This window comes from Leiobunum rupestre, chromosome 6 (genome assembly GCF_980474605.1).
Source record: "Leiobunum rupestre chromosome 6, qqLeiRupe1.1.hap1, whole genome shotgun sequence".
Classification (NCBI taxonomy): domain Eukaryota; kingdom Metazoa; phylum Arthropoda; class Arachnida; order Opiliones; family Sclerosomatidae; genus Leiobunum; species Leiobunum rupestre.
Window position 1 is genome coordinate 33,880,868 of NC_143389.1, and position 27,026 is coordinate 33,907,893.

General features: G+C 36.8%; 1 protein-coding gene across 2 annotated transcripts in view; it reads left to right on the forward strand.

The window, feature by feature from the left end:
• Nucleotides 1-27,026, forward strand: part of LOC149940663 (sodium- and chloride-dependent GABA transporter 1-like) — a 71,091-nt gene that overhangs the window by 8,508 nt on the left and 35,557 nt on the right. The window contains exon 1 of one of the 2 annotated variants that reach the window (XM_090176999.1): nucleotides 262-1,102. The exons of the other annotated variant lie outside the window; for it this stretch is intronic. Within the exon in view, the coding sequence (XP_090033125.1) occupies nucleotides 826-1,102 (277 nt within the window). The 5' untranslated portion in view covers nucleotides 262-825. Of the gene's footprint in view, nucleotides 1-261; nucleotides 1,103-27,026 lie in introns of those variants that run through there. 2 annotated transcript variants of the gene reach the window in all.

Here is a 27,026-nt window from a genome sequence, read left to right on the forward strand (position 1 = left end):
CAATGAATTTCTATGACCAAAAAAATACCGCAAGCCACACATCGAAGCGAAATATTTTACCGCCCTGAAAGTTGGTTTCTCCTTCCGAATCGATGGATGAAGAAGACTGTTAAAAAAGGGGGGGGGGGAGAAAGAGTTTAGCGCGCGCGTCGTCGTAAGAAGGCGCCACAGGCTTATCTCCGGGGAATATTTGCTTCGGGTTTCCTCCCTGTTCGTCGGGGAGCTCCTTGGTCTCGTTACAATATCCGTTTCGCAGGAGGACATCGGAGCGCGCGAGGCCATCGGTTTTCTCTCGCGGAAAACTTCCCCTAAAACAAGTGTTTCTCTTTTTTTGACGCGAAAGAAAAGTGGTAACACTTGTTGTCGGAGTTCTTCTGGTACCGCGTTTAAAAGTATCATAATCAAACGAGACCATCGGTTACATCATTTAATTAGTTTATCTTTTTAAACTTTTTGTACTTCAATTTTTTCGACGCCACCAGAATTGTTCCCGGTTTAAATTTACGAAACGCGCGTCTTAAAAACGATGGAAGGTCACTCGTTGCCGAGTCGCGGTCGTGTCTTACGTTGGGGACCTGTTTAAAACAGTTGTGTGTTTTTTTTTCATTTCGTTGATCGGTTTGTTCTGATTGGAAATAATCGGTGGGTGAACGACGGCGACCAACGTCTATTGACCGTGGATAATATAACCGATTGACCACTCCGTGAGCGTGAGTGAAGTTAGGTTGTCGAATTCTTATTTTCTTTGTCGTGTCCGTGACCGTTGGCGTCGCGCGCCGCTAACTTGTTGCTCGCGTCCGAGTCTGCGAAGAGAACGGAAGAGGTATGTCGGAAAAGGACAAACTACACGTCGAGATGAACAGTTTCCCGGTTAACGGCGGCTCCCAACAGTTGTCCCCGAGCCAGGCCAGTCCCGCCTCAGCCGCCCTGCTCCGAGGAGAGGGACAGGACAGTGTGGCCGGCAGCGACGAGGGCCTGGATGACCTGCCCGACCGGGGCAAATGGGTGGGAAAACTGGACTTTCTCATGTCCTGCGTCGGGTACGCCATTGGTTTGGGTAACGTCTGGAGGTTTCCCTACCTTTGCTATAAGAACGGAGGCGGTGAGTAGAGATCTTTCTGTAAAGACGAGTGACTAAATGTTGCGACGCTTCCCAATTTCATTGGCTACGTATTACGCCATTCTGTATATTTTCCAGGGTTTATGAAAATTACGAATTGATGGCTAATCCCAGTTTTCGTGCTGTTTTGATTAGTTCACGGTCTAGGTTAGGTTTATGTTAAGATTATGTTGAATTAAGTGAGTATATAAATACCATCTTTTGTTTGAAAATTACTTGTTAGAGGAGTTTTGACCAATGAAAATTGGGAACCGTTGCAACGTTTAGTCGCGAGTTTGAAAAGTAATGGTTCTTCTACATACAGATAAAAAGTAGGCGTTGGAATCGCGAGGAACCTCGGATTTTAAAGGCCGCGTGAAAGTTAAAATTGGGCTCGAAACGTTGACAAAATAAACATTTTTACGTAGATGCATTTTTATTTGTATATTTTATAGTTGTCTTACGAGAGAAGGATCCATCTAGGCCAATAAAAGTGAAACTTGCACTTTCTCGCTTTCTCTATTTAATAGTTTTATTTACAATTATTTTCTTCTGAAAAGTATTAGTTTTAGCACGCTGTGAAATTGAAGCTATTTAGCGTTCACTTTTTGCGTTTGTCAATTTTCGTGGGTTCTAAAACTGTATTTTGAACGTGCGAAGGTACACAAACGAATAACATTAACAGTATAGTATAAGAAAATCGCTCTTACAGGTATAATATATTCGTCTGAGACTTTTGGGTTAGTTCATCCCGTTGCTGTATACGGGAGGGTTTCTGGAAAACAATGGCTCTCACCAGAAGTTAATAACGCTTAAGTAATTCACTTAAATCCCTTCCCTTAAAAAATATTGCAAGGTTAAATACGTAAAATATTGAATATCACCAGCTATTAGATCGCTCAAATATGGTTTATAAATCAGATCCCTATAACCAGGGCCATTTTCACATTTTACATCGTTAAAAGTTAAAAATTCGGGGTACGTTTGGCGGGAAAATCACTCAATTGGCACTCTTTCTCGAACCCGCGAAGATGCGTGTTTCGTCTTTACGTCCTAGACGGATACTTGCCGAGTTTTTCAATCGAAGCCCCAATTAAAGCGAATTAAATTAACAATCGTTACAACTTGTAAGTTGAAACGTGTAACGTAACTAACGCCCAAGCTTGTACTAAACCTATTGCGAGACTAAACTTGGTCGACACCGAACAGTCACTTATTACTTTTTAATACCTCTTAATTACAGCATTTATTTCACTACGTACACGACTACATAAATTAGTATCGCGTCACGAAAAATTCGCTATAATCACATGTCGGAAGGAATATATATATATATATATATATATATATATATATATAATCTGAACGGGACCCCGCTGTTCGTCTACAGTTATTATTATCATTATCACTCTCTGCCGAGTATAATTATCTTTTGAACTCTCGCGGCCCTGGCCTTTTTGCCTGCCAAGCATGATTCCGAAATTTGTATCTCTACCTCGCTGTTACGAAGAAAGCCATTGAGAATATTTAACTCCTTTGGTCACCCCCTGAGAGGCGCCTATTCTCGAAGACGATATCTCCGACTAAAATCGTAATTAGATAATCGATTCGGGACGCGATATTACTCGTTCGTGCGGCGCTACTTCCGGTGGTGCGTTCTCTAGCGGCGAAGAAATAAATTAACATAATATAAGCAATTACACCTTCAAACGTTTCTCGTGCTCTCTCGAACACCCAGAAAAAAATATGATTTCCCTTCAATGTTACCAATATTGTATTTATTTCAATTTAGGGAGAATGACTAACAAGTAAGTAGAGACGATTTTTAGGGTGGTATCCCGCTTATGCTCGAAAAGTAACTCCTTCCCCCTAAAAAAAAATCAAATCAGCTCAGCATCTCATTGGATCCGTAAAACTGACTTCTACCGACGCGATTGAAGCGCCCGCCGGTGACGTTTTCCCTTGCCCCACTCTTTCCGAAGATGGCCGCGAATCGTCTCACCGTAGTCATTCTCCCTGAGTTTAAATAAATACCTTCTTGGAACAACTGTATGGATTCAATGGCGCATTGTTATCAATCGAACGCGACGTAACCCGACACCACAAGCTTATAGTTATATTTCGCATAAGCTTGTCAGTTGCTTGTTAAATGTTTACTAGAATGACCAGGCATTTTGGGTGGTTTTCGAACAAAGTCGTTAGGCCTAATACGCGTCCTTTCTCGTCGTCATAGCGCGTGCGGGGAACTATGCCGAGGCGTATAGATATTTCCTTCGCATCTAGCGTATTTTATCGCTAGAGTCGCTTTCCATTTTGGGTATGACGTCAATTCACTCCACGCATAGCTATCTGAGATGTCTATAATAAACCACTTTGAAAGGTATGAAAGCTTAGTCACATCTATTAACAACAGAGTTTTAAAGTTTCAATTGACCAAATTTGACATGATATTTTTGCTCGCGACACTACCAATACCGCCTCTTATTTAGCTACTTTTAAAGGCAAAGCTACGACTAAAATGCCCAATGGGAGATGTCGCCGCTGCGGCTAAAGAAAAGTACTGATTTGGCAAAGAATATCTTACCATCAGAGATCTAATTTAATAAAAATGACTCTGTTGTTCGCGATTTTTAATATGGAGGGTATAGGAGCTTTCATACTTTCCTCCAAATGTTGTTTATTATAGATTTCAGATATTATTCTTTAAACATTTCGATTAACTGGCCACACATTTATTTAACGTAATTATAAACTTATGTAAAGTAGGATGTTCGATGGTGGATCAGCGAATTTCGAATTTTGCACCCCAGGAGAACTGTTGATTGACTTATAGGGTGAAAAGACTGTGACGAAAAGTACTCTTGTTCAGTAACGAGTGACGGACTCACTGTTATTTAATGTTGAGTCCGGTTTCGAAGTCAAATTTCTCAGCGAAGTCATCGGCTGGAGAGCAGGTTTTTTTCTTTGCTTAACGGTATAGTGAGGTCAACACAAGAATGGTACTAACATTAAATTAATTCTACTGATTTACATAAAATTGCAAAAGAATTATGAAAAATTAATAAAATAATTAAGAAAATTTCCAATATTTTATCTAAATTATTGGTAAACGCGGGAAAGTTAATTAAGCCTGGGCACACATGAGGTACTATCAGCAACATTCTACGTCAAGTTTATCAACGATCCCTACGTAATTTTTTTTCAGTAAACGGTTTCTTCGAGCCTTACTGAACGCAGCCAAAGTAATGAAACTGTGACGTCACAGGACGTCAACCATGATTTTTGGGAGTGGCACGTGACGGCGGGGTGGTTCCCTTTTTTAATCGAGTTGCCGGGCCCCTCCCTCCCTCGATTTCCCGATACTTGTAAAAGTCTCCGTCAATTTGGTCTCCATTATCTATCCGCTCTGGTCAATTGACCGAGGCTCGTTTTCTGAAGAGGGGACTTTGGGCTGAGTACCCCCCTCACGTCCTTCCAACTCGGACTTCCTTCGCCGTCCTCGACCCCCCCCCCTCAGCGTACTTCTGTGGGGGGGGGGGGGGGACACCCCTTTCAGGATTTGATTGTGTTTCTGGTGGTCGGAACTGTGATTTTTGGGGATGGTGCGGCCAGCTTATTAGTGGGGTGTTTGGAACAATGGATTTTGGGGAGGATGCAATGGTTCCTCTCTGTGGCGCTCGCTCGCTCTCTCTCTACGAAAGTTTTGGGATTAGTTTTCGGGTAGAACAATAGATTCGCGTATTTTTTCGTTACTTAGGAAAGTTGGCAGACGCGGCGGAAACCAGTTTGAAAATTATTTCATTTCGACGATTGCGAGCGTTTACGAGATTAAATCGAATAATTTCAATGAGAGTCTAAATAATCCCACCAACATCGTTCTATTGGATTTAAAAAGTAATGCTTAGCAGAAGTATGTAATATATCTCTTACGAGATAAGTGTCTGTCTGGAACGTAAAAATTAAACAGGCTAGAGGTCATTTAATAGGAGAGATGACCGGGAAAGGGTACATGGTTGCAAATTTTCCGCGTATATTATTCGCGGTCTTATGTAAACCACATAAGTGTATACTGCAACACGGCTCAAAATATGTAAAAAAAAAATAATAATTATATTTCAATATGGATAATCACTTATTTATAAACCAAATTTGGGTTTGTAATAGTTTTACAAAGTTATTATAATGGTGTCAAGAACTAATCACCGTGAAGAAGAACTTGGGACTATAATGTTATACCACCGTCATCTTGATTTTAGGAATACGAAACATTAAGAAGTATTATTATATTAATTAATTATTATCAATATAAATGTTGAAAGATTTGTTAAGATCCACGGAGAATAATAATTTTATAAATTATGGAACCCCTTGTCACCAATCTTAGCCAATTTATACATGGAATATGTTGAAAACAAAATTTTATCGAACACTAGGAATAGTCGTCATTCCTAAAAATGATATCTTTATTGTTTTTAAAAACATAAGCGGAGGTACTGAGAATTTGCTAGATTTTGTAAATTCGGTAGATGCCTCAATTCAATTCACCCTGGAAATGGAACCCACAAGGAAACTTCCATTTTTGGAAGGCCTGATTGAACGTATATAGAGAATGGATATTTAAAGTGCTCGCTATACCAAAAGCCACGCATTGTAAACAATTCCTGAATTTTCAATCATACCATAGTAATCAAGTAAAGATTGGTATAGTCAAGAGTCTGAAACACAGAATTGAGACAATCTCTGATACTCCTACCTTTGATAAAAACATTATTACCTCCCAACTTGTCAATTCTGGTTACCCTAAATCCCTGGTGTCTGGTATCTTCAATTCACATAATGTAAAAAACACCCACCAAGAAATTTTGCCTTCGAGAACTACCCCTACGCTAGTATTACCATATGTTAAAGATAAAAGTGAAATAACGAATAGATTGTTGAAGAGTAAATTTAATATAAAATTGGATAGTCGTGGGGGTAGGAATCTGGAAGGCATTTTCAAGAATGTGCCGTTGAAACTTGAAAGACACTAAGAAGAATATTCTTGATGACAATTGTATAGTACATAAATTTGATTGTATCTGCAAAAAACCAAATGTCGGTGAAACAAAGCGCCCCATAGGTACAAGAATCAGTGAACATAAATATTGTATAAAAACTGGCGACCTGAATAATGGTTGTCATACCATATTTGGAATTCTAAAAATGATGAAAATCATGAAATTTTGTTTAATGAACCATCAATTTTATACAAAGAAACGGATTATTTCAAAAGAAAATTCATAGAGGGTGTCTATATCAACGACATAGGGAAATTAAACTTGGACGATGGTAGTTTTGACAAAGACCCTCGGGTCGAAAGCTCAACCTGTGATTGAGTTAGTTTTTATTTAATTTTTAATGATTTTGGAAATTTAAAAATTGAAATAAAACAAGTTTTACTTATTACATCCATGTGTTTCCTCCGTTTAAATTTATAAAATTATTATAAATATATTATTTTTATGAATAAGCTATATTTTGTAATAATAAAATATAGCCTATTTTTTGCATTTGATTCAAATTTTTTGTTTTTATTTTTAAATGTTATGTAATTTTAATAATTAATAATTAATAGAATTAAAATGGTACTTATTTAAAATTTAACATTTTCGTTACATAATTTTCCAAAAGTATATTTCGAAGTAATTCGAAATTGGAGAAATTTGGTATTTGTGAAAGTTTTTTGATTTCCATAGATGGTGTCATCTAAATCTTAAACAATGAAGTGAAAATATTGGTAGAACTACATGAAAATGAAAATTTGAGCTGCTTCCATGCTCTCATGTACGTAAATCGGTTCTTAATGATTTAGTTAGCCACGCTCATTTTTTTCTTCCGAAACGTGTTTTGAAAAACAAGTTGGCAAGCCAAAATATACCTCTCCTCGGAAGAATTGTCATTAGCGGTATTAATTTTTCGAGATGACTCTAAAAGATATATCTCCGCAATTCTGAGTTATTTACTAAAAACGTAATCCCGGTTCAATCCCGCCCGGTATAAAATTTTAATTATAATTAAAATAATTGAGACGAAACAACCGAGTATAATTTATTCAGAATATTATAAATTAAGTAGTTACAACAGCGAGTTAGACGTACTAAAACAGTGCACAATTGAATTTAACCCTATTTACGGTACAAGTTTATCAGTTAAATATAATACGAAGCCAATTTTAATGAAATAAATATCTACAGAGGGTATTTGTATTTTTCTCGCTTACGAAATACTTGCCGCATCTTTAACGCTCATTTTATTTCAAATTAAACATCTTAATCAGCCGAGAAAACGTTTAAAATAAATAACGAAGTAATGACGACCCAGTTAAAAACCAGACCAACATAAGTGTAAGCGCACGATGTATACAACTCGATAAAAATATACGACTGAAAAAACAAAATAAAATACAAATAAAACGAAAGATATTTAAAATTAAAAAAACTGATCCTAATAAAACGTAAAAATACCCTCCACATCACGCACATTCGAAATACGCAGAATTAACGTTATACTATATCCAGTTTAAAATATTAGAGTATCAAAAAATAAAAATAACGAATAAAAAATACACAATAACAACCCAATCAATCAGACTTCAGAAACAAAACTCATAGAAAAATATTATAACGCAGTCAAGCAATCAGACTTCAGAATCAAAATAATTCATAGAAAAATATTATAACGCAGTCAAGCAATAAATTAGTTCAAATATTTAGAAATCAAGCAATAGAAAATATAATATCAAGAAGCGCAACACCTTACCATTCACAAGTACGATTTTTCACGTTATTATAATGAAACCGGATAAGCTTTTGGGCATGACTTATGCTCTGAAAGGTTCCTCTAAGACTGGACGATTTTGCGGGAAAAAGGAATAAACTTAAAAAATAGTAGATACAAATATAAGACAGAAAAAACCAACAATACCAAAGATTAGACAAAAAAGAACGTAATCGGGATCAGTTAAAAAACACAACAACAAAGCATATCCGAAACAAGATTTAACCCTTAAAATTTCATACGTAAAAATGTAGACTTTAAAAACCATTAATATACTCTTCCGAGAAGCTGAGTTTATAATTTTCAAAGAAGAGTAACATGTGGTAGAACGATCACCTGTCACGCAGGAGGGCTCGGGTTCGAAACCTGGGCGGCGCTTTCGTTTTTAATCAACAGAGAATACGCTACATTAGAATTACTTCGATGCAATAATTTAAATGGAACACGAAATTTCGTTCTATTTAGTAACAACCAAAATTTAATACTCTGTTAATTTGTAATAAACGCTTCCGATAAAGCTGAGGGTCTAATTTTCGATTAAGCGTACTAAGTGTCGGTGGTTCTGTGGTAGAACGTCCGCCTGTCAAACAGGAGGTCTCGGGTTCAAATCCCGCCTGATGCGATCGCAAATTGATACTAAGACGAATACCGTAAACAATAGGTGGAAACCCTGCCATTTGGACGTTGAGACGTTTATCGTAACCCTCAGCACACGGTCCGTCCCAAAAAGTCAATAAGAAGAAGTTGGAGAGCAAAGACGCATATGCAAATTCAACACTCACAACCGCCATTACGCAAACTCAACACTCACAACCGCCATAACATACAAACTCAACATTCCTACGCTACACATAAACATTGCAACAAATTCCCATTACAACTGAGCCGAAACAGAAACGACGACGACCGTTAACGAAAAAAACAACTTAACCGCATCCTACGCAAGCGCAAATTTACCCGTTAACGCTCACCGTCAGACGGTGGTTTTGCCAACCTTTAACAACGATTTCACGACTATTGGACTTTGCCCCCGGTAACGCGTTTTGGACTTTGTCCCCGGTAACGCGTTCGCACACACACACAGACACGATGATTGTAAAACCCCTCCTAGGGGACTTTGTCCCCTCGGAGAGGTAAAAATGCGAATAATATAGGGACTTGGCAATAGTTTTTATCGTGGGGAGAAAAATATGACCACAATGGCGGCCATGGCCAAAGCTACTGAGTGCCAAGTCTCTATTAGGTGTAAGAAGTTAATTTTTATTATAATTGAAATTAAACCAATTCCACCGCGGGATTTTGTCTAATACAAATGTTTTTATAATTACCACGAATTTAAAGCCATTTCTGAAAGCAATAATAACGATAAGTAGGACCAGTGGCGTAACTAAGGTCTCTAGGGCCTGCCCGCTAAAATTGGTTTAGAGCCCTTTCTTATCACGGGGCCTATTTTTATAGAATCTTCGGGGGCCCGTCCGCACCGCAGGCCCTGCGGGGCCGTTATATACGCCACTGAGTACGACAGTTGCAGCTTTTTCCATTCATTGTTTTCTTTATAACTCCTTCCTTCGCCACTGACAAATTAGTAAAAGGATTAGTAAATCTATAAACCATAAATTTTGTGATCTTTGTGGGTTTCGTTTTTCCTATTGGTCAGCAAAAATCAAATTCAGCCAGTTACCCAATGCGTTTGATAAATCTGATGTTAGAAATTTCAAATTAGATTTACACCGCAAATATTACACTTTAAAATTATTAATTTTATTTTGTGATTCAATAATTCATCATTATTCGGTCAAAGTAAGCTATATATGCCTTGCTTACATTTTAAATCTCACCAAGCCTTCCCTCAAATAGTAAACACGCTTAATGAACATTCTCGGTAGTTAACAAAGTTGCTAATTGGTGCTTTCGACATTTTTGACGTCACTGTGAAGAAATAATGTAGTAAGCTTGACGAAAATGGTGGATAAAATTTGATTCCAAATTATATCTGCAATTTTACAGATCCAAAATGTATTATATTCATTACTTACAATGTAAGAAAAAGAAATTCAGCTTTATTCCAATTTGATCAAATGTATGTGATAGAAACAGATTGAATTCAAACGGGCGTCACGGGCGTGTCTTGGTTTATCAAAATTTGCACAATGAATCAAGTCATTTTCATAATGGAAAATAGTCAACAAAGTAAGGTAATAATAAAAATCAGCTAGGATATTACCCTAGGCGCTTGTTATGTTACTTATGATACGACTTAAGCGTACCTACGCCGACCTTGAGGGACCGAATAAATGCCAATTTCTCCCGCAATAGGACGACACTGTCTGTACGTCTAATTTCTGGCTATTAAAAGAGGTTGGTCCGGTGGCCCAGGATTGATTTCTTCCGAAGCGAGGAAACCTCTTTCGCCGGCTGTAGATCCCTTTACACCAGCTCTCTCTCTTTTAAGGTTACCATCAAGTCAAGTCTCCCATCAGATGAATAGTCTTTGAACGACCACCTTTTTTAGTAATACACCGGCCTAGTATTGGCGGATGTAAAACTCCCGCAATCGGCATAGTTCCCGTCGTCGCCGTCGTTTAGAAACAAGCCGGTCACATCGAAGGCATTGGTAAGAAGACCCCAAACGTTAGGAAGAATTTGACTTCGGTTTCCCCCCCTCCCCCCTCTCGCGTCTATTTTTAGTGAAGGGTCACTGACCCCTGGGGGAGTTAAATGGGGGATGAAAATGAAGAAATTATATAAAGAAGAACATAATATAAAAATATAGATGGGTTATGTATAAAATTCATTTGGAAAATTTCTATAAACATTTATCTATTAAATTGGTGGCCCAGATGACTCTACGAATAATTTCTTTATCCTAGCATTTGTTTTGAGGGTAAATGAACCTCAAAACAAATTGAATTTTTTCCAATAGGTGTACCATTCGCCTATGTACTATAGAATTTGTTAGTAAATTGAAATTCAAAGTTGGCGTTTACTATGTTTTGCCATGAGACAGCCGAACTCGGGTGAAACTATTATTTGGGGCAAGCGTGGTGATCTTGTTTTTCTCGATGAAGGATCGGCTCGCACTGGGCCACTGTTGAAGAAGTTAGCGGTGGACTTTTTCCATCGAAGCTACGCGTAAAAAGCTTTTCCCGGTAGATCCCGTCTTAGAGAAGTTATTTTTTAGACTTGCCCGCTAGCATCACCACTTTTTTCTCGCAGTTTGATTAGCATCACGTTTGTTGCGGTTAAAGGTTAATCAAAAGACAATTTTGAAACGAGTATAGTTAAATAATATTAAGAAACTAATTTTTTTAATTGAGAACTGATGAGTCTACATTTCAATCCTAGACCATGATCCTCCCTCAATCAGAAACCTCCAATTTCCCAATTGAATAGCGTAAGAACGTTTTCTTTTATCTTTCTAAAAACGTGTATAATTAGTTGTAACAAATAAATTAAGTTCGTGCAACTTTAATTTACTGATTTCATCTATTTAATTAATCATAAATTGCTTAGGTTCTAACAGCCAGTAAAATTAACTGACCATTCATGAAATAACCGTAATCTTGAACCATAATAACATAATAGCATAGGTAACATGAGTATGAAACTTTTTTACTGATTGTCTGTTTCGCCAATACATTATAACGTGTCTAACTTACCGCGATTTGTTACTAGTCTCTGGAACAGTTAGGTTAACCCCGGAATTTTTTAATGGAGCAGGCAGTCCTATCGTAAATATTAAACGCTTTCAAAAGTGAAAGTAACGCTTTCGTTGGCAAAAATAGCTATTTTAAACATTCTTTTCTGAAGTTATTTATTTTATGATTTGGTAATGTATCGCAATCAAACCTGTTTTAATAGTGGGCGTGATGAGATATAGGTTTCAAGCGGGTGATTCCGAAATATACTACACTTTGATCTTATTGAAACGGGATAAAATACAAATATACAATTTCACAAAATGTCTTACGAAATCATCTATTTTGTTCAAAATAAAAAATTTTGTGATGCGTATCTACAATAATTTTTATGTAAGTTTTTCGAAAAGTAAGTTACAGAATTACACCAAAAAATATGTTAAAATTATATCAATCGATGTATTGTTAAAATTGGAACCTTTTTGTATAATTCTAGCGTTAGGTATCACGTCAGGACAAAGCGCATAACACCCGCAAATAGTTTTAGTCCTCAATCTCTTCGTTCGCTCGTCCAACAATGTCACGACTTTTTTATTTGAAATACGAACAGTTTAATGTTTCTTAATTTTAAAACGGTCTATCGTGAATAAGGCATAGATTTTCCAATTTCATTCTCATGAAATTTATATACATTTTGGTATAGAGGTGTCTCACTAAGATGGATATTCTCAAATTCCGAGCACATCCGTGAAATTTTCCGAATACCAGGTGCCCCTGCGCGCGAAGGCAGAGAGAGAGAGCGAGAAGGACGAAGAATACCATCCGGATTTTGATTTGCTGAAAAATGAACCCACGGAATTCTCAAAATGGAATTATTTTATATTCCTCCTCGGTACCCTCCGAAACTTATCTCTCTAAAAATTCTTTGAACTTCAGAGATGGATTGTCGAAAGGCGCTAGGCCGTCGAGAAAGTTTTGGTGCGGAAGAAAATAAAACCTCAAAGACCGTTTAAATTAATTGACTTTGAAATTTCGTGTACTTTTCAAAATCATCACGAACTCTTTGTTACTATATAACTCTAATCTATCCGGATGTTTGAGTAATCCGGACTATGATAATAATAAGCTAGGCTAATACCCAAAGCACCACCTTAAGCCCAAGTCATCGAGTTACTTTTAATGCCTTTAAACAGGTGGCAGGCCTCGTGGCCGGCTTACAACGCGTAGGAGGGTGGTAGTAAGCCACGCGAGCCAACAGCTCCCTACACTTACTACCGTTAACCTCTAGAATTTGAGAAGGGGAAACCGAAGAACCCGCGGGAAAACTCAACGCAAAAGGAGTGGTTCTGAGTTTCCACCCAGTGCCACAACCTGGGATCGAGCCCGCTTCCTCTTGCTGCGAGATGAAAGTGCTAACCACCCCGCCACCCCACTCTTATCTCAGCGTGTTTCCTTTTTATCAAGGACTTACATTATTAATTATAACCAAGAACCTATTTAGGTTTCTGTGAACGTAGGGTTTATTTACCAGACCTAAGCTTTTCTCTCAAACGGAAACTCTAAAATTCTCCAATTGTATAGCGACATTTGTTATTAGTCGTATTTTTCTTTATCTTTCTAGGGAACGTTTATATTTTGTTTCGGAAAAGTTCATCTTTAATTTAATTTAATTAAATCTTCAGTTTAGTTCAAGTAATGATGTATTTTAATTAATAATAAATAAGAAATAGTCGGTAGATTCTCAATTTTTGCGTGATGAAACGTATTTTAAAACAAGTCACCTTCATGTAGGTAGTGCATCTTCGTTCGCGTGTACGTACTCAGAGACCTAAAATGATAGTTAGCATGAAAATAATTTAGCTTCCAGCCCTCGATAGTGAAGCCATCATCTCTTGAAATAAGCCCATCTCACCTAGTGTTAAGTTTAATTTACATAACACAGCAAGAATATATTTATTTTTGCTTAGGGATAATAGACCTTTCCATAAAATATTTCTACGTGCTTTCACTGTTTTTTTCTTCGTCACCCACCACTTATTTCGCTAAAACGAAACAAATAGTTGGCTGTACTTTTTGCATTTCCCGGTAAGATTTCCCCAAACATTTTACACGGAGCTCGGGTTAGGCATGGTGACTTTGGAGATCAAACTGATTTTAGTTTATTTTCGATACTAATTAAATTAATTATTATTGTAATAATAATTTTGAAATTTAGTGTTGGAATTGGTGAAAGTGCTTCTAACCTTCGAAGGTTATATATATATTATAAATATATATTATATATATAAATATATATTAATATATTATATTATATATTTTTTTTTCAAAAAGTTTTATTTAAAAAAATATAATATAATATAATATTATATTATATTATATTATTATATATTATATTATATACTGCTAAATATATTAATTGGTAACAGTCGCTAATTCTTCTGGAGCATTCTTACCAGACCATAATGGAACCTTACTCGTTTGGTACTAAGTAAAGTTTGACGCCGGGTCGGGTAGATACGATACTAAAAGTTTTAGAATAAATTTTAAGCATTAATACGCTTAGTAGATCAGCATTTGTTTGAATGAAATGAAATAGCACAACAAATTTATGTTTATATAAAAATTTATTATGAATGAATAAGAAATAAAATGAACTATTTCGAGTGAGTCTTCGCGAAAATTCTAATCCACTAACTTTCGTAATCCATCTACTAGCTATTTCATTTTTTACAGTGCCACGGAGCGTTCCACGCGAGACGCTCAAAATCTGCTGGATATTCGTCTACAAAGCGGATGTTTTTGCGTTTTACCACAGCAAATTGTCCGCTTAGCAGACAAAAATCCAGCAGTTTATTCAAACAGCCCTTTCTAGCCGAAAATAAATATGATCGTAATTGAACATCTAGGCTTAATCTTAATCTTAAAATAATTGAAGATTGAAATAGCGTCCTTCACCTTAAGCTCCTTATCTTTCATAAACAAGGCCGACAGAATCTTGAAGGGGAGTGAAATTTGAGTAAGTCGTGTCCATGGTCGCGTCTTCGACTTTAGATAGGCAACTCGGTCGGCCCGTCCAAGTTGAAGAGAGAGAAATGAATTAAATAATTTGCCTCGAAACATTAATTACTGTCTCTGTTTGTCGGTACTTCTGATCTTATCTCTCAGACCCCCCCCCCCCCCGTCTCCCCTCGCCTCCATTTACAGCAAAAAAATAAAAGACGAAATATAAAGATCTGGTGCCATCTAGTTTTCAAAACTTGAACCAGTGACTCTACCAATTTGGTATTTCCAGAATTATGTAATATTTCTTTTACGAGAGTAGTGTCCATATGAAGCGTGTACCTTTGGGCCCGTTTTTAAATACTACACCGCATCACGTCTTCAAATTTACGACGTGTCAAACTTCGTCTTACGATTTAAAATTCCACCCCAAAAGGACGTTTGCGTATTTATTCACAATTTTTTTATTCAGAAATAGTTTCAGAAAATCGCCATAATATCGAATTTCTCTTAGCGCAATTATTTCTTACAAAAGTCTGCGAAGCTACGTGTCACACATAAGCGGTATATTATATACTTTTGATAAAATGTTTTTCGTGTTCTCACAAAAACTATATAATTTTTCTGCTATTCCCAATAAAAAATATCTTTCCTGATTCGAATTGGGGGTAGCTGTTCTAAAATAATATTAATACTTTTCAAGTTTTTTCGGTTTTTCGTGTAATCAGACACCGCAAATCTCGCACTTTTAGAAATAGTTTTAGACCGATATAATAATGCCCTTGATCATGTATTTGACATATCATAAAAATCTAAGATATATCTGTAACGAGAAAAGAGGTCATCTTCGTATACTGCTCATTTTACTCGCTTGAAACATGTAACTTCGCAGTCTCAAGCTGATGTTTCACAAACAAAAAAATTGTTCGTGGTGAAGTAGGACATATAGTGACTTTTTAAATCGTTAAAATATGTTTTATACAAAAGTAAATATCCCTACGCATCTTAGGTTATTCAACTTTAGGAGGTTCGATTAGGGACTCACTTTTCCCAAATTCCCCTTTTTGATAATTATTGATCTATGTTAATTACAATGAGTAAAGATAGCCATAGTTTAAAGTAATTTAAGTTATAATAGTACGTTTTTTAAAATAGTTTAATAATTTATCAACCCACCGCTGTTCACTTATTTTTTCACGAGATTATATTTATCTGCAATAATCGACGTGGTTGAGAAATCAACATAAAATCCACTTACTTCCACCATTGTAGTCGAACCTCCTAAAAGTTAAATAACTTTGGCTAGAAGCGTTAAATTTTGTGTAGTGATATCCACGATCTAGTTTGAATTTCGCACCCATTGTATTTTATTCAAAGGTGATGCTGGGCTTGCTCTTATGTTTTTCAATATGGCTGGCCCTTAAAATCTGGGCTTTTGTCACATTTCGGGATTTTCGCAGCCCTTTTTCCAGAGCTCGCGCGGCAAAGTAGAGAATTAAGTGTCAATGCCGGTGTAGTCATGGCCCTTTAATCTCTTCGTTATCAATCGAAAATGGCGTGTTTGTTCGTTGTTTTCGTGTGACAAATGAGCTCCCTGCATGATCTAAGTGACAGAAGGGTACCCCATGTTATACTCACTCACCCAGAAATAGGCCTTTCTATAAATTAACGCGGCCTTCTTGTTTACGTTTCATTTTTATCATCTACAATGCTTGTCCATCTCTCCCAATAAAGAGAGCTTATGAATTCGTCCATAGGTTTGACCGCACAAATTCAAGAACAAGCTGGGCAGTCGTAGCGAATTTATGGAAAGGCCTATTAATAACATAAGTAACATAATAACAAAAAGTATGACAATTTACAAAAAGACTGATTTTCATAGTTATTGCGTAATCAAGATGTTTTCTCAGCACAGAGCCCTCTAGTGCCTAAAATATGCGAGACTTCCGTTAAGCCAAAATATCTGTTTTCCGATAGATAGGCGGAATATTAGGTTAATTGATAAAAATTAAAAAGTTTTTATCGGCGCCACGAGCTCATGTTTTTTTTATCACGCGTGATTCGCACGCGGGCTTCTAAACAAAGCCAAAGCCTCTCGCGACTCCAGAACGTGCTCTCCGATATTAGCCTTAAATTTTATCAAAAAGTAGTCATACTTATTGGTATTACGTTACTTATGATAATAATAATAAATAATAATCAGCTAGGCTAATACCCAAGAGAAGAGGGCGCCACAGAAATGTTCCATTTCCAGATTTCCAATGGACAATATGGTGCTAAACTGCAAATGGTGCAGGTGCTACTAAATTAGGTTCAGATATATATGAAGACCGCAAATATCTGAATCCGGCCCTGCATCTGTCGTTATCAGTCAGAGCCCGGGAGTCCGTGCTACTCTACATTTCAAGAGATATAAGGCGCTTGTTTCGAAATATTCATTGATTTGATATCTGTACGCTTACACGCGTTGCAAACGTTTGCCTCGAGGTTGGCCGACGTTGTCTAAATCTTGTTACTTAACGCACTAAGGTGTTTTCGAATAGGGGAAAGGGAGGGTCACTGAAATATTTTATGTCACGTAACATATACCGGAACCTATATTATACATTATTTTAAGGAACATTAGCAATTTCATACTTATTTTTATCATTCATAAAAGTATGATTACTTTTGTAAAGATTAAACTATAGAAAACAGATTTAAAGGGAAAATAACCTTTAATATTTATGTCCGCCCTCCAACGGTCCCAATATTGACCTTTCCCTCCTATGGCTTTTTACATTTTTCGTGGTTTATTGTGGAGGTAATAACTCAAATTGTTTTGTTATTTTTTTGAGTTACGTAATTTGTTAACGGTCTCTAATAAACATTTTTTAGCCTATATATAGGTGTTGCCATTTAAATCAAGGAATACCTCTGCGTATTGTTCCATACCAGAGTGACTGAGAAAAAAGGTGATATGATTTTTCTCAGTCACTCTGGTATGGAACAATACGCAGAGGTATTCCTTGATTTAAATGAAACTTCTAATTATATTAATTCCTGCGTATAATTATAAAAAATAAATTCTCAATGATAGGTGTTGCCAACTTTTCTTACATTTTCAATGTCTTCCTATAAACACAGTGGCTAGCATGGGCGACACCCGGGGCGGATATCATGGTGTGCTACTTACTATAGTCTCTAGTCGGTCACGTGTCACCCGCAAATCACGCCCAAACGGGTGGCAACCATTGTATGCGGTGAAATAATGATATCTTATTCATAGTGTAATTATCCTATTTATAGTATTGCTATATTTGGGAATATGCCCTATTAACGTATGCTACATAAGCCCCTCTGAAATTTTAATTCCACTTATTTCGCGAGCGAGCTGTGGAAATATTACTTTAAAATCATCAGAATATGATTGGCCGGATCGGCTATCACGAGGGACGGAAGAGGAGGAGCTACTAGATTTTGCAAATACTGGTGTGCGGCCCTTTAAACTGGGAATTCGAGGCGGATAAATTTAAAATATTTTGGCTGTAATGCAACGAAAGAAGGCGATAGATTACGGATTTTTGAAAGCGTAATAGGGGAAGTATCCGCACGCTTTAGAAGCGGTGCCAAGTTTTTCTTCTATAAAGTCACTTAATCGCAACCCTCGCAATGATATTTTTTTCCATTAATTTCGTTTAAGACGCGACGAACTTCGGCCTTATGATGGGCGGACGAGGACGGATGAAAAATGCAAAAGAGAGAGATGATATCTCACGTTGAGGATGGAATCGGGGACAGTTGTAAAGTTTTTAATTGAAGGCGGGGGCCTCCTTTGAATGGCGTGTCTTATTCTATTCGCGCGTTACCCGACCACCACCCACGCGATGCGAGCTTCGGCTCCGGATTTTGAAGGCGTCCAACTCCTCCACGTTTTCGTCACTGTGGCTCTCGCGCGTGGCTTGACGCAATTTCTGTCCACGGTTGACTCTATCTCTCTCTTTTTGTCAAGCGCGTACCAGATACAGGATGTTGCTATTTAACGCTCTCTCCTCCTCCGCTGCCCCCCTCTTCATCCCCCTCCTAATCTTCGTTTCCTCCCCGTAAATGATTGTGACGTCAAACTGTACCTTTACTCCGGTAGGATAACGAAAAAAGTGACATTTCAATAGAGACTAGTTGAAGCGATTTTTCATATTCCGATTATTGTTAATTTCGCATTTTTATCAGTAAAATATGACAATTTATGTAAGTATGCACGTACAGATGTTATGGCACCATGATGTAACATCCGGTGTATGGCTAGATCGGTAATTTCGTATCTCAAAGTTTTCTCACCGTGGAGTAACATCCGGTGCATGGTGGCCTCACTAATTTCTGACATTTCACATTGGCATAAACAAGGCAACACCTTAGGCCCAAGTCATCTAGTGACATTTAACGCCATTAGTTCAGGTGGCCGGGTTACAATGCGTAGGACGGTGGTGGAAAGCCCTTCATGCCCTACACTTTAACCTTATCAAGTCTTTATGCAAAGGGGAAACCGAAGAACTCGAGGGAAAACTCTTCTAACTAGTGGGGAGATAACTTTCAAACACTCGCAGCCAAAAGCTGTTCCGAGTTTTCACCCAGTGCCTCAAGCTGGTATCATTCCGGCTCCTCTGGTTGCTAATCACTCTACCACCCCACTCACGTGTTTAAATGTGATAGATGTCATCACAGGTGTATTTCGAACTGCTTTCCGTTCATTGGAAGTCGGTTTTGAAAAGATATTGAGAGACTTTTGAGAAGTGTTCGGAACTGGGCTGTTCCGGGTATAAAGTGTCCTTAGAGCTGAAAGTGTTAATACCTCTATTTTGCAGACGTGGCTGCAGCTGCTTTCTCCAGATTTTTTCTTTTCTGCGAAAAGCTATATTGTTTGGAGAAAAGTGTTTGTCCTCGGCAAATATCGGCGCTTCTTATTTCTTCGACCCTCCTCTCCCGGTACGCCCTCTGTCGCCATTTTATTGGCCATTTCCGAACTATACATTCTTGACCCAGATTGACTTTAATCCGCGATTTCCAAGTGTCAAACTTCCCAAGTATCAGAAACTTTATTCCCCCATAATATGACGCTATTTCTTTCATCGCGATAATTCAACTGAAATGTTACCTTGATTACATACATATTTACTATATTTATGAATACTTCACATTTGTTGAATATCGGAAATATTTGCAATATTTTACAGATTTCCCACATTCCTAAAATATTTATTTATTTTGACGTTGTAACACAAATAAGTCATCATTTGAAATTTTGGCCCCTCGTGCTACGTTTTGGCATATTTCCAACATTCCTCAAATATTTCCAACATTCCTCAAATATTTCCAACATTCCTCAAATATTTCCAACATTCCTAAAATATTTCCAACATTCCTCAAATATTTCCAACATTCCTCAAATATTTCCAACATTCCTCAAATATTTCCAACATTCCTCAAATATTTCCAACATTCCTCAAATATTTCCAACATTCCTCAAATATTTCCAACATTCCTCAAATATTTCCAACATTCCTCATATTTCCAATATTCGTAAAATATTTCCAACATTCCTCAAATATTTCCAACATTCCTCAAATATTTCCAACATTCGTAAAATATTTCTAATATTCGTAAAATATTTCTAATATTCGTAAAATATTTCTAATATTCGTAAAATATTTCTAATATTCGTAAAATATTTCTAATATTCGTAAAATATTTCTAATATTCGTAAAATATTTCTAATATTCGTAAAATATTTCCAATATTCCTCAAATATTTCCAATATTCCTCAAATATTTCCAAAATTGCTCAAATATAGTAGTAATAATAATAATAAGCTAGGCTAATTTCCAATATTTCCAACATTGCTCAAATATTTAATAATAGTAATAATAACAATAATAATCAGCTAGGATAATTTCCAACATTGTTCAAATATTTTCAACATTCCTCGAACATTTTTTAAAAATTTCTCGAATATTTTATTTCCTCAGCGCCTGCGCATCACTATTTTCTAGTCCTGTTGGTAAAAACCGTTCATTGAAACGCTTAAATTATTTCGAATGCAAAACGTAGCAATGCCAATGGCTGTGTACCGTCGCTGCAGAACAAAATGGAAAACGTTCACTTGAAAAATAAAGTCACCAGAAAATGTATTTACGAAAACGCGATTGGTTATCATATTGAGATTATTGTAGAATTTGTAATATTCGAGTCAAGGCCTAAAGTCAAACAGTATTCCAAGTGACAGTGTATACATATATAATTTTCACGTTATAACATAAGGGTAAGTAACGATTTCAACGATCCAATATTTATTTAAATTATTTTTGACATTTGTTACATTCGAAGTAAAACCGTGGTAGTTTTCTTAGACCAATGATTTGATCAACGACTGTTGCCTTTCGTCAGATTATTTTATTTTTTCTTATTACCTAATACCTATAGAGAAACGAAACAGCAGTTCGATGGTATAAGATATCTTTGCCCCCGCCATATCTGGGATCGTCTCCATTCACATCCCTCTCAAAGTGCTTCCAAACCGCGCTCTTAGAAAAGCGGCTGGCTGCTGCATTTAGGGACTATTCACAAATTGCGTAACGCAAAAAATATACTCATCCAACCCAAAATTTAGTCTATGTATTTATTGATTGATCTCTGGAAACCTAATTATGCTATTGTAAATAATAAAAACAAGTACTAAATAGCGATTGTATGTTTAATTAATTAACAATTTAAGTTCCGGGATCAGTGGCGGCGCCAGGAATTTTCGCGAGGGTAGGCAAACCAAATAAATGGGCCCCCGACCCGGGACCCCCCTTTTCTCAAAGAAATGCTTCAATAAAATAAAGTAGTGATGTACATGACGAACAAAAACGTTCTAACAACAGTAAAACGAGTCCAAATATAACAGAACTGGTTTTATTTACTAGGAGATACCTCAAAAATTTCTAAATACATTATCGACAATTGTTTCATTGTTATTTATAAATAATTTTATCTCTTGGGACAATTTTGAGACCCTTTCTAGATCAATTTGGGGCCCCTTATAGGATGATTTTGGGGCCCCTCAAAATTTTAAGGTAGGCAGTGGCCCACCTGGCCTGCCCCCTAGCGCCGCCACTGTCCGGGATCAAACTATTATACGTGACAAAATATTTCCGTGATCCCTCTTACCTACCCTTACTGGCTAACGTATTTTATGAACGGCCCCTCACGGTAGGAGGGACATCTCTGAAAGATTTTTGGGGCATCGGTACGTCGGTGCTAGGACGAAGCAAAAACCTTTTCGATGATAAACAAAGAAATTTCCCCTTTCTTTTTCTTCCTTCCGCCGCGGTGAGGCGCTGGCGACAGCCTGCCCCCGCAATAACGAGTAAAAACGCCTTTTCCATCCTTGTTAATTAGAATCGCATCTTCGAATAAATTGGTTTCGACAACCCTTCTTTTTAAAATAAAACTACAATAACGCAACCAGTATCGTCCGCGGTATTGTCCCTATTATACATTTTCTACATTTCTCAAGGTTGTTTTAAAGATAGCGATAATAATACACTATTTATGACTTATCCCAGTTAGTCGTAAAATCCTTGTTCTAATGAGGTTTGAGCTATTATTGACCTACTAACGCCTGTAGAAGTATTGCACGTGCAGCGCATTGATGTTCAAGGACAGGCCCACATTTAGGAGCTTTTACTTTTTTCTACGTTTAGGCTTATGTCTCAGGAAATCTTATAGATTACAAGGAGTAACGGGAAAGTGCGTTGCCAAAATGACATAAATTTTTAACGCTGTTGTGATCGTTTAACTTATTTCAGTGTCATTTAGTGCGTGAGTTATGAATTTACCATTACAATGTAGATAATTCGGAATCAGAACATGACGAATTTCATGATGGTATAAGGCTCGAATAAAAGTTAGTCAAACGCCTATTCACAAAAGAAAACACTTTTTGCCTTACCAGTGCTACGAAATTGTATTTAGCATTTGGTAATTAGCTCTGTAAATAACTTTAACAAACGTTACTATTTGAAATGCCAATTAAAAGTGTTAAATATTAAATTATTAGTAATTGTTTAAAAATTTAAATACAATCGACATTTATCCATGACTCCGTGTGACGTGGTAAACTGTTTTAAATTGTGAGTTTACTACGTAGTTATGTAAGTTTTCGCTGTTTTAATTTATTTTTCTGATTTAAAGAGAGTATAAAATTCTACGTTTATGGTAGATGAGTTGTGATTAATTTAGGTTAGTATTATAGTAACCTAAATTAACCTAAGACCAAATCGTTTGTTTTCCTAAAATAAATTATTTAGGTTGTGAGAGGATTTTTGACTAAAAAATGGGAACAATCGTAAATTTGTTCACGGGTTATTTATTTTTTTATTAATTTAAATTGGCATATTTTGTAGTACACTGAGAGAAAAATATTGCGTAGAAATTACATGGAACTCCTGGACGCACAGTAGCCAGGAATGTTCTGTATTTTTTACAGAAAGTTTCGTAAATATCTTTTACCTTTCTTAGTCTATGAGTAAAGCCACGTTCACACTAGAGCCTAAAACCCAGTTTAGGTCGGTTTGAATGCCAGTTTTGACCGCCGACGATCATTTTTGGTTCACACATGCGAAATCTATTCAGCCCGGTTCGCTTATAGCCAAGGCTTAACGCGATTTCAAATTATGACTAGAATTTTGAAAATACTAAAATGTATCCCAAACCAATTAGTTAATCATGTTTACTATACATACTGTAATATTATTGAACATTATTTCGAATTTTATTCCCATTATTTTGGAAAATACGAGCAGTTTGACTTCCCCGCCTTGTCGTTTTGAAAGCGATTCTAAGCGAACCGACTTGGACAAGTTGCTTCCCGAACCAACACGAAGCGATTTCTCTCGCTGGTTTCGAAAACTAGTTATCTAAACGAAGCGATTTAAGGGGTAAGTGTGAACGCGGCTTAATAAAGTTGGTTAAAAAATATTGGCTCGTGTGTAAAGGGCGTTTAATTTAGTTTACATCAATTTTTGATTTATGATCCAACATTTTGTTTCTCGCCGTTGTATTGCAGTTTTACAACGTTATTAATTTAAAAAATTCGCTGAAAACAATTCGGATAAGGAAATCATTATTTCACGAAATTTTTAATTAACTAACACAAGGTCGAATCTACTTCTCTTACGTTGTGAGTTGATTTAATAGGCGATAACGTAAACTAATCTCTTCTGAGACCTTGACCTGGTTTTTAAGGGGTTAAGGTTCGAATTAATTACGAAGGCTAATTAAAAATTAATTAATTTACCCAAAATTATAAAATCATAGATTAATAAAAATTTATTCAACGAAATACAACGTTACGTTAGTTACTTAGTTTAAATAGATTGTACCTATAACATCTCCGTAAACCTGTTTGTAACATTTTCTAATGTGGAAACGGTTTTATTCCATTTACAACTGTAATCGTGGAAATACCGCGGGAATAGAAGGGAACAGAATGATATCTTATATTCTGTTAGGGAATCGATGGAAGGTAATTGTCAGTTCCGGAATGGACGGAGTTTAGATTGATATCTTATTTATAGTTAGGGAATGGATGGAAGAGGTAAATTTGGGTTCGGGAATGGTCGGGTATCATTTTCAGTTCGGAAGTCGTCAGGAATGGAATTTCAATTGTATCGGGAATGGGAATTTCAGAAATGTATTGGTAATGGTTGAAAGTAAATGGAATGGGAATGGATATTGTATCATCGGGAATGGGTGGGAATTTTAATGTTTCCGCCTGTAAAAAGGTATACTCTGTATCATAATTCCATCTATTTTATTATTCAAACTATATTAAATGAATTAATTTGTTTTAAAATCACTATATTTCTGTTTGAGAAAGTGTATTACTTTTATAATAAATTGAAGTTACGATTTTATTTGTTTGTAAAAAAATCCAATCATTTTGAAGCACGATATTTGGTAATAAAATATCAAAGTGAAAAAAATAGTAACCCGACCTTTTTTTATTGTAAGTTCTTGATTTTTAGGGGTTTAATATTAAGTTGATTGAACATTTTTCATTACCTCTTTTAAACATCTAAAACGTTTATGTTACAAATATATTTTGTATTCCTGATTCGTTAATTTTCTCGAAACTTGATTTTTCAAGTTTCGTTTTTTTTAAACTAGGATAATTATAAACTGATTAATGACGGGTTTCCCAATTTTAAACTGCGCAGGGGCGTGGATTTGGAAAAGTTCAAAACGTGGCTTGTAAAAGCGTAGATTTGTTGATAACTTTCGCTTTTGGGGGCTCTCAGCGCTATTGCAATTCCATATGGGGAGAAACTCGCTACAAGTTTAACTATTTAATGAAAGCTCGTCGAGTGGAAAGAAGATGAGGGTGTGAAGTAGCGACGAACTCGGGGAATTTCCACTCTCGCGAGTGTTCTTCTAATGAGGTCCGCACCGTTGGCGAGCGACTAATAATGTCCAGCTGAAGATGTGACTATTATATAGTCGATTGATGGGCTAGATCTCGACTGAAAGGTGGGAGGATTCTTAATTAGTTTGCCGAGTTGTTGAATCAAGAACGTATTTAGATTACGGAGAACGTACTATTCCACCTGTATACTGAAGCATGGAGGAAGAAGGTGAGGAGGGGAAATTACGGCTCCTACTTAACTCCCTATCCGTGAAGTCGCCTCCCACAGGTAGGAGGAGGTAGGGGAGTCAAAAGGGGGAATCCTGGGAAAAAATTATCACGTGTCAAATTCGAGCTGAGGTAGCTATTTTCTTTACACCACAAGTTTTTACCAGGATGCGTCCCCTATTCTTCTCATCCTCCAATCCACCCAGTTGTGGGAGTATGGCATGAAAAGCCGGTTCGAGTTTCGAAAACCATTTACCCTCCTCACCTTCTTCCTCCATGGCTGAAGCAAGAAGCGCTACCTAGGTCAGACTGAAAATCGCAATTTAAATTGAAACAGTAACGCCATCTGTAGGAGAATTGCTTTCAAAAATTTTATTTTTGGCGAGATAATTGAGATCCTACAACAGTTTTTGCTATTAATTAAAAAATTAAATTGTTAAATTTATATTTGTTAAAGTTGTGCGAACTAAATTAAGAGTTAAATTCAAAAACTATCAGCATCAGTGACTCCAATCTTGTATCTTATAAAGAACTTTGTAGGGGGTGAGTTCAAAAGAGTGCCAGAGAGCTTCAAAGTGTGGCCTACTAGCCCCTGGAAGTAGGCTGCCACAAGCGCAAAACCAAGCAGCAGGGAAACGCGAACATTAAGGTTTGGGTTCGTGTGATAGGTGAAAAAGGACTTTGTAAACAAAACGAGGTAACCAGCGTTTGACAGAAGATCTTGGAAGGTAAACTCGTGCGTTCATACGTACCTAAGCACGTTCTTGGTCATATTTATCGAAGCGTCGCTTCTGAGCTTCTCCACTTTTCCCTCGCTCGAAATTTTCATTCTGAGCTTTACAACCGGCCGCTGTTAATCATCAATCTAGGTTTATATCTTTCTACCAGAATTTCAGGTCAAAAGGTCGTTATGAATGTTACGAGTTCGTAGACATCGGTTCAACGCCTAAAATTAAATCACAAAATAGACATTTTTACGAAAATGTGGTTCGTTTGGTAAAAGTACAGATAGTTTTAATAGACATTTGGATAATGAATAATAACAAGTACATAATTATCTCTTAGGAGAAAACTACCAATTAGGCTTAAGGCAGTTTTTCAGGCGTCGTGAATTTTACGCCAAACCGCTTCACTCCGCCTGATGATGTACTGTCATCTTGAACTGTACCATTGAATCCTGCATGTAGCATCATCTGTAAGTTTAAAAACTAAAATATTTGAACTAGGTTAAAGTCACGAACTCACCTGATATTATGCACAACGTTTTCATGGAGGTAGGAAACACTGGAATTAAAAAAAATCCCGATTTGGCTCTCCACGGGGAGTCTTGGCGGGAACACGTTTTTAGCCGTTTTCATGACGTCCACTTTCAACCTTGACACGGGTTTAGCCGAGGGGTCGGACATTTGCCTGTTTTGTGTACGGGATTTTTTATTGTGGATTTGTCATACAAAGTCAATGGGAGCAAAATTCTTGGATTTTGGATTTGTGGATTTTTTTCTAAATTTTGTACGGGATTTGGCCGACCCCTCGGGTTTAGCCCTACCAAAAAAAAACACTGCTTAGAATTTTAATACTAGCTCAGGGCCCCCAGAGGTCCTAAAAATCCTGTAAAATCCTATATTTTCAAAAATGTCCTATACCATCCTATATTTTTAGCAAAATCCCCCAAAAGTCCTATAAAATCCTATAATTTTTATATTTTGTTCATTTAAAATCCAGCCACTGAGTTAAATTGCTAGATTTAGCTATAGGATAAATTCCTATACCAAGTCATTCTAGTCAGTGGCGGACTGGCCATAGAGTGAACCTGCCCGATGGC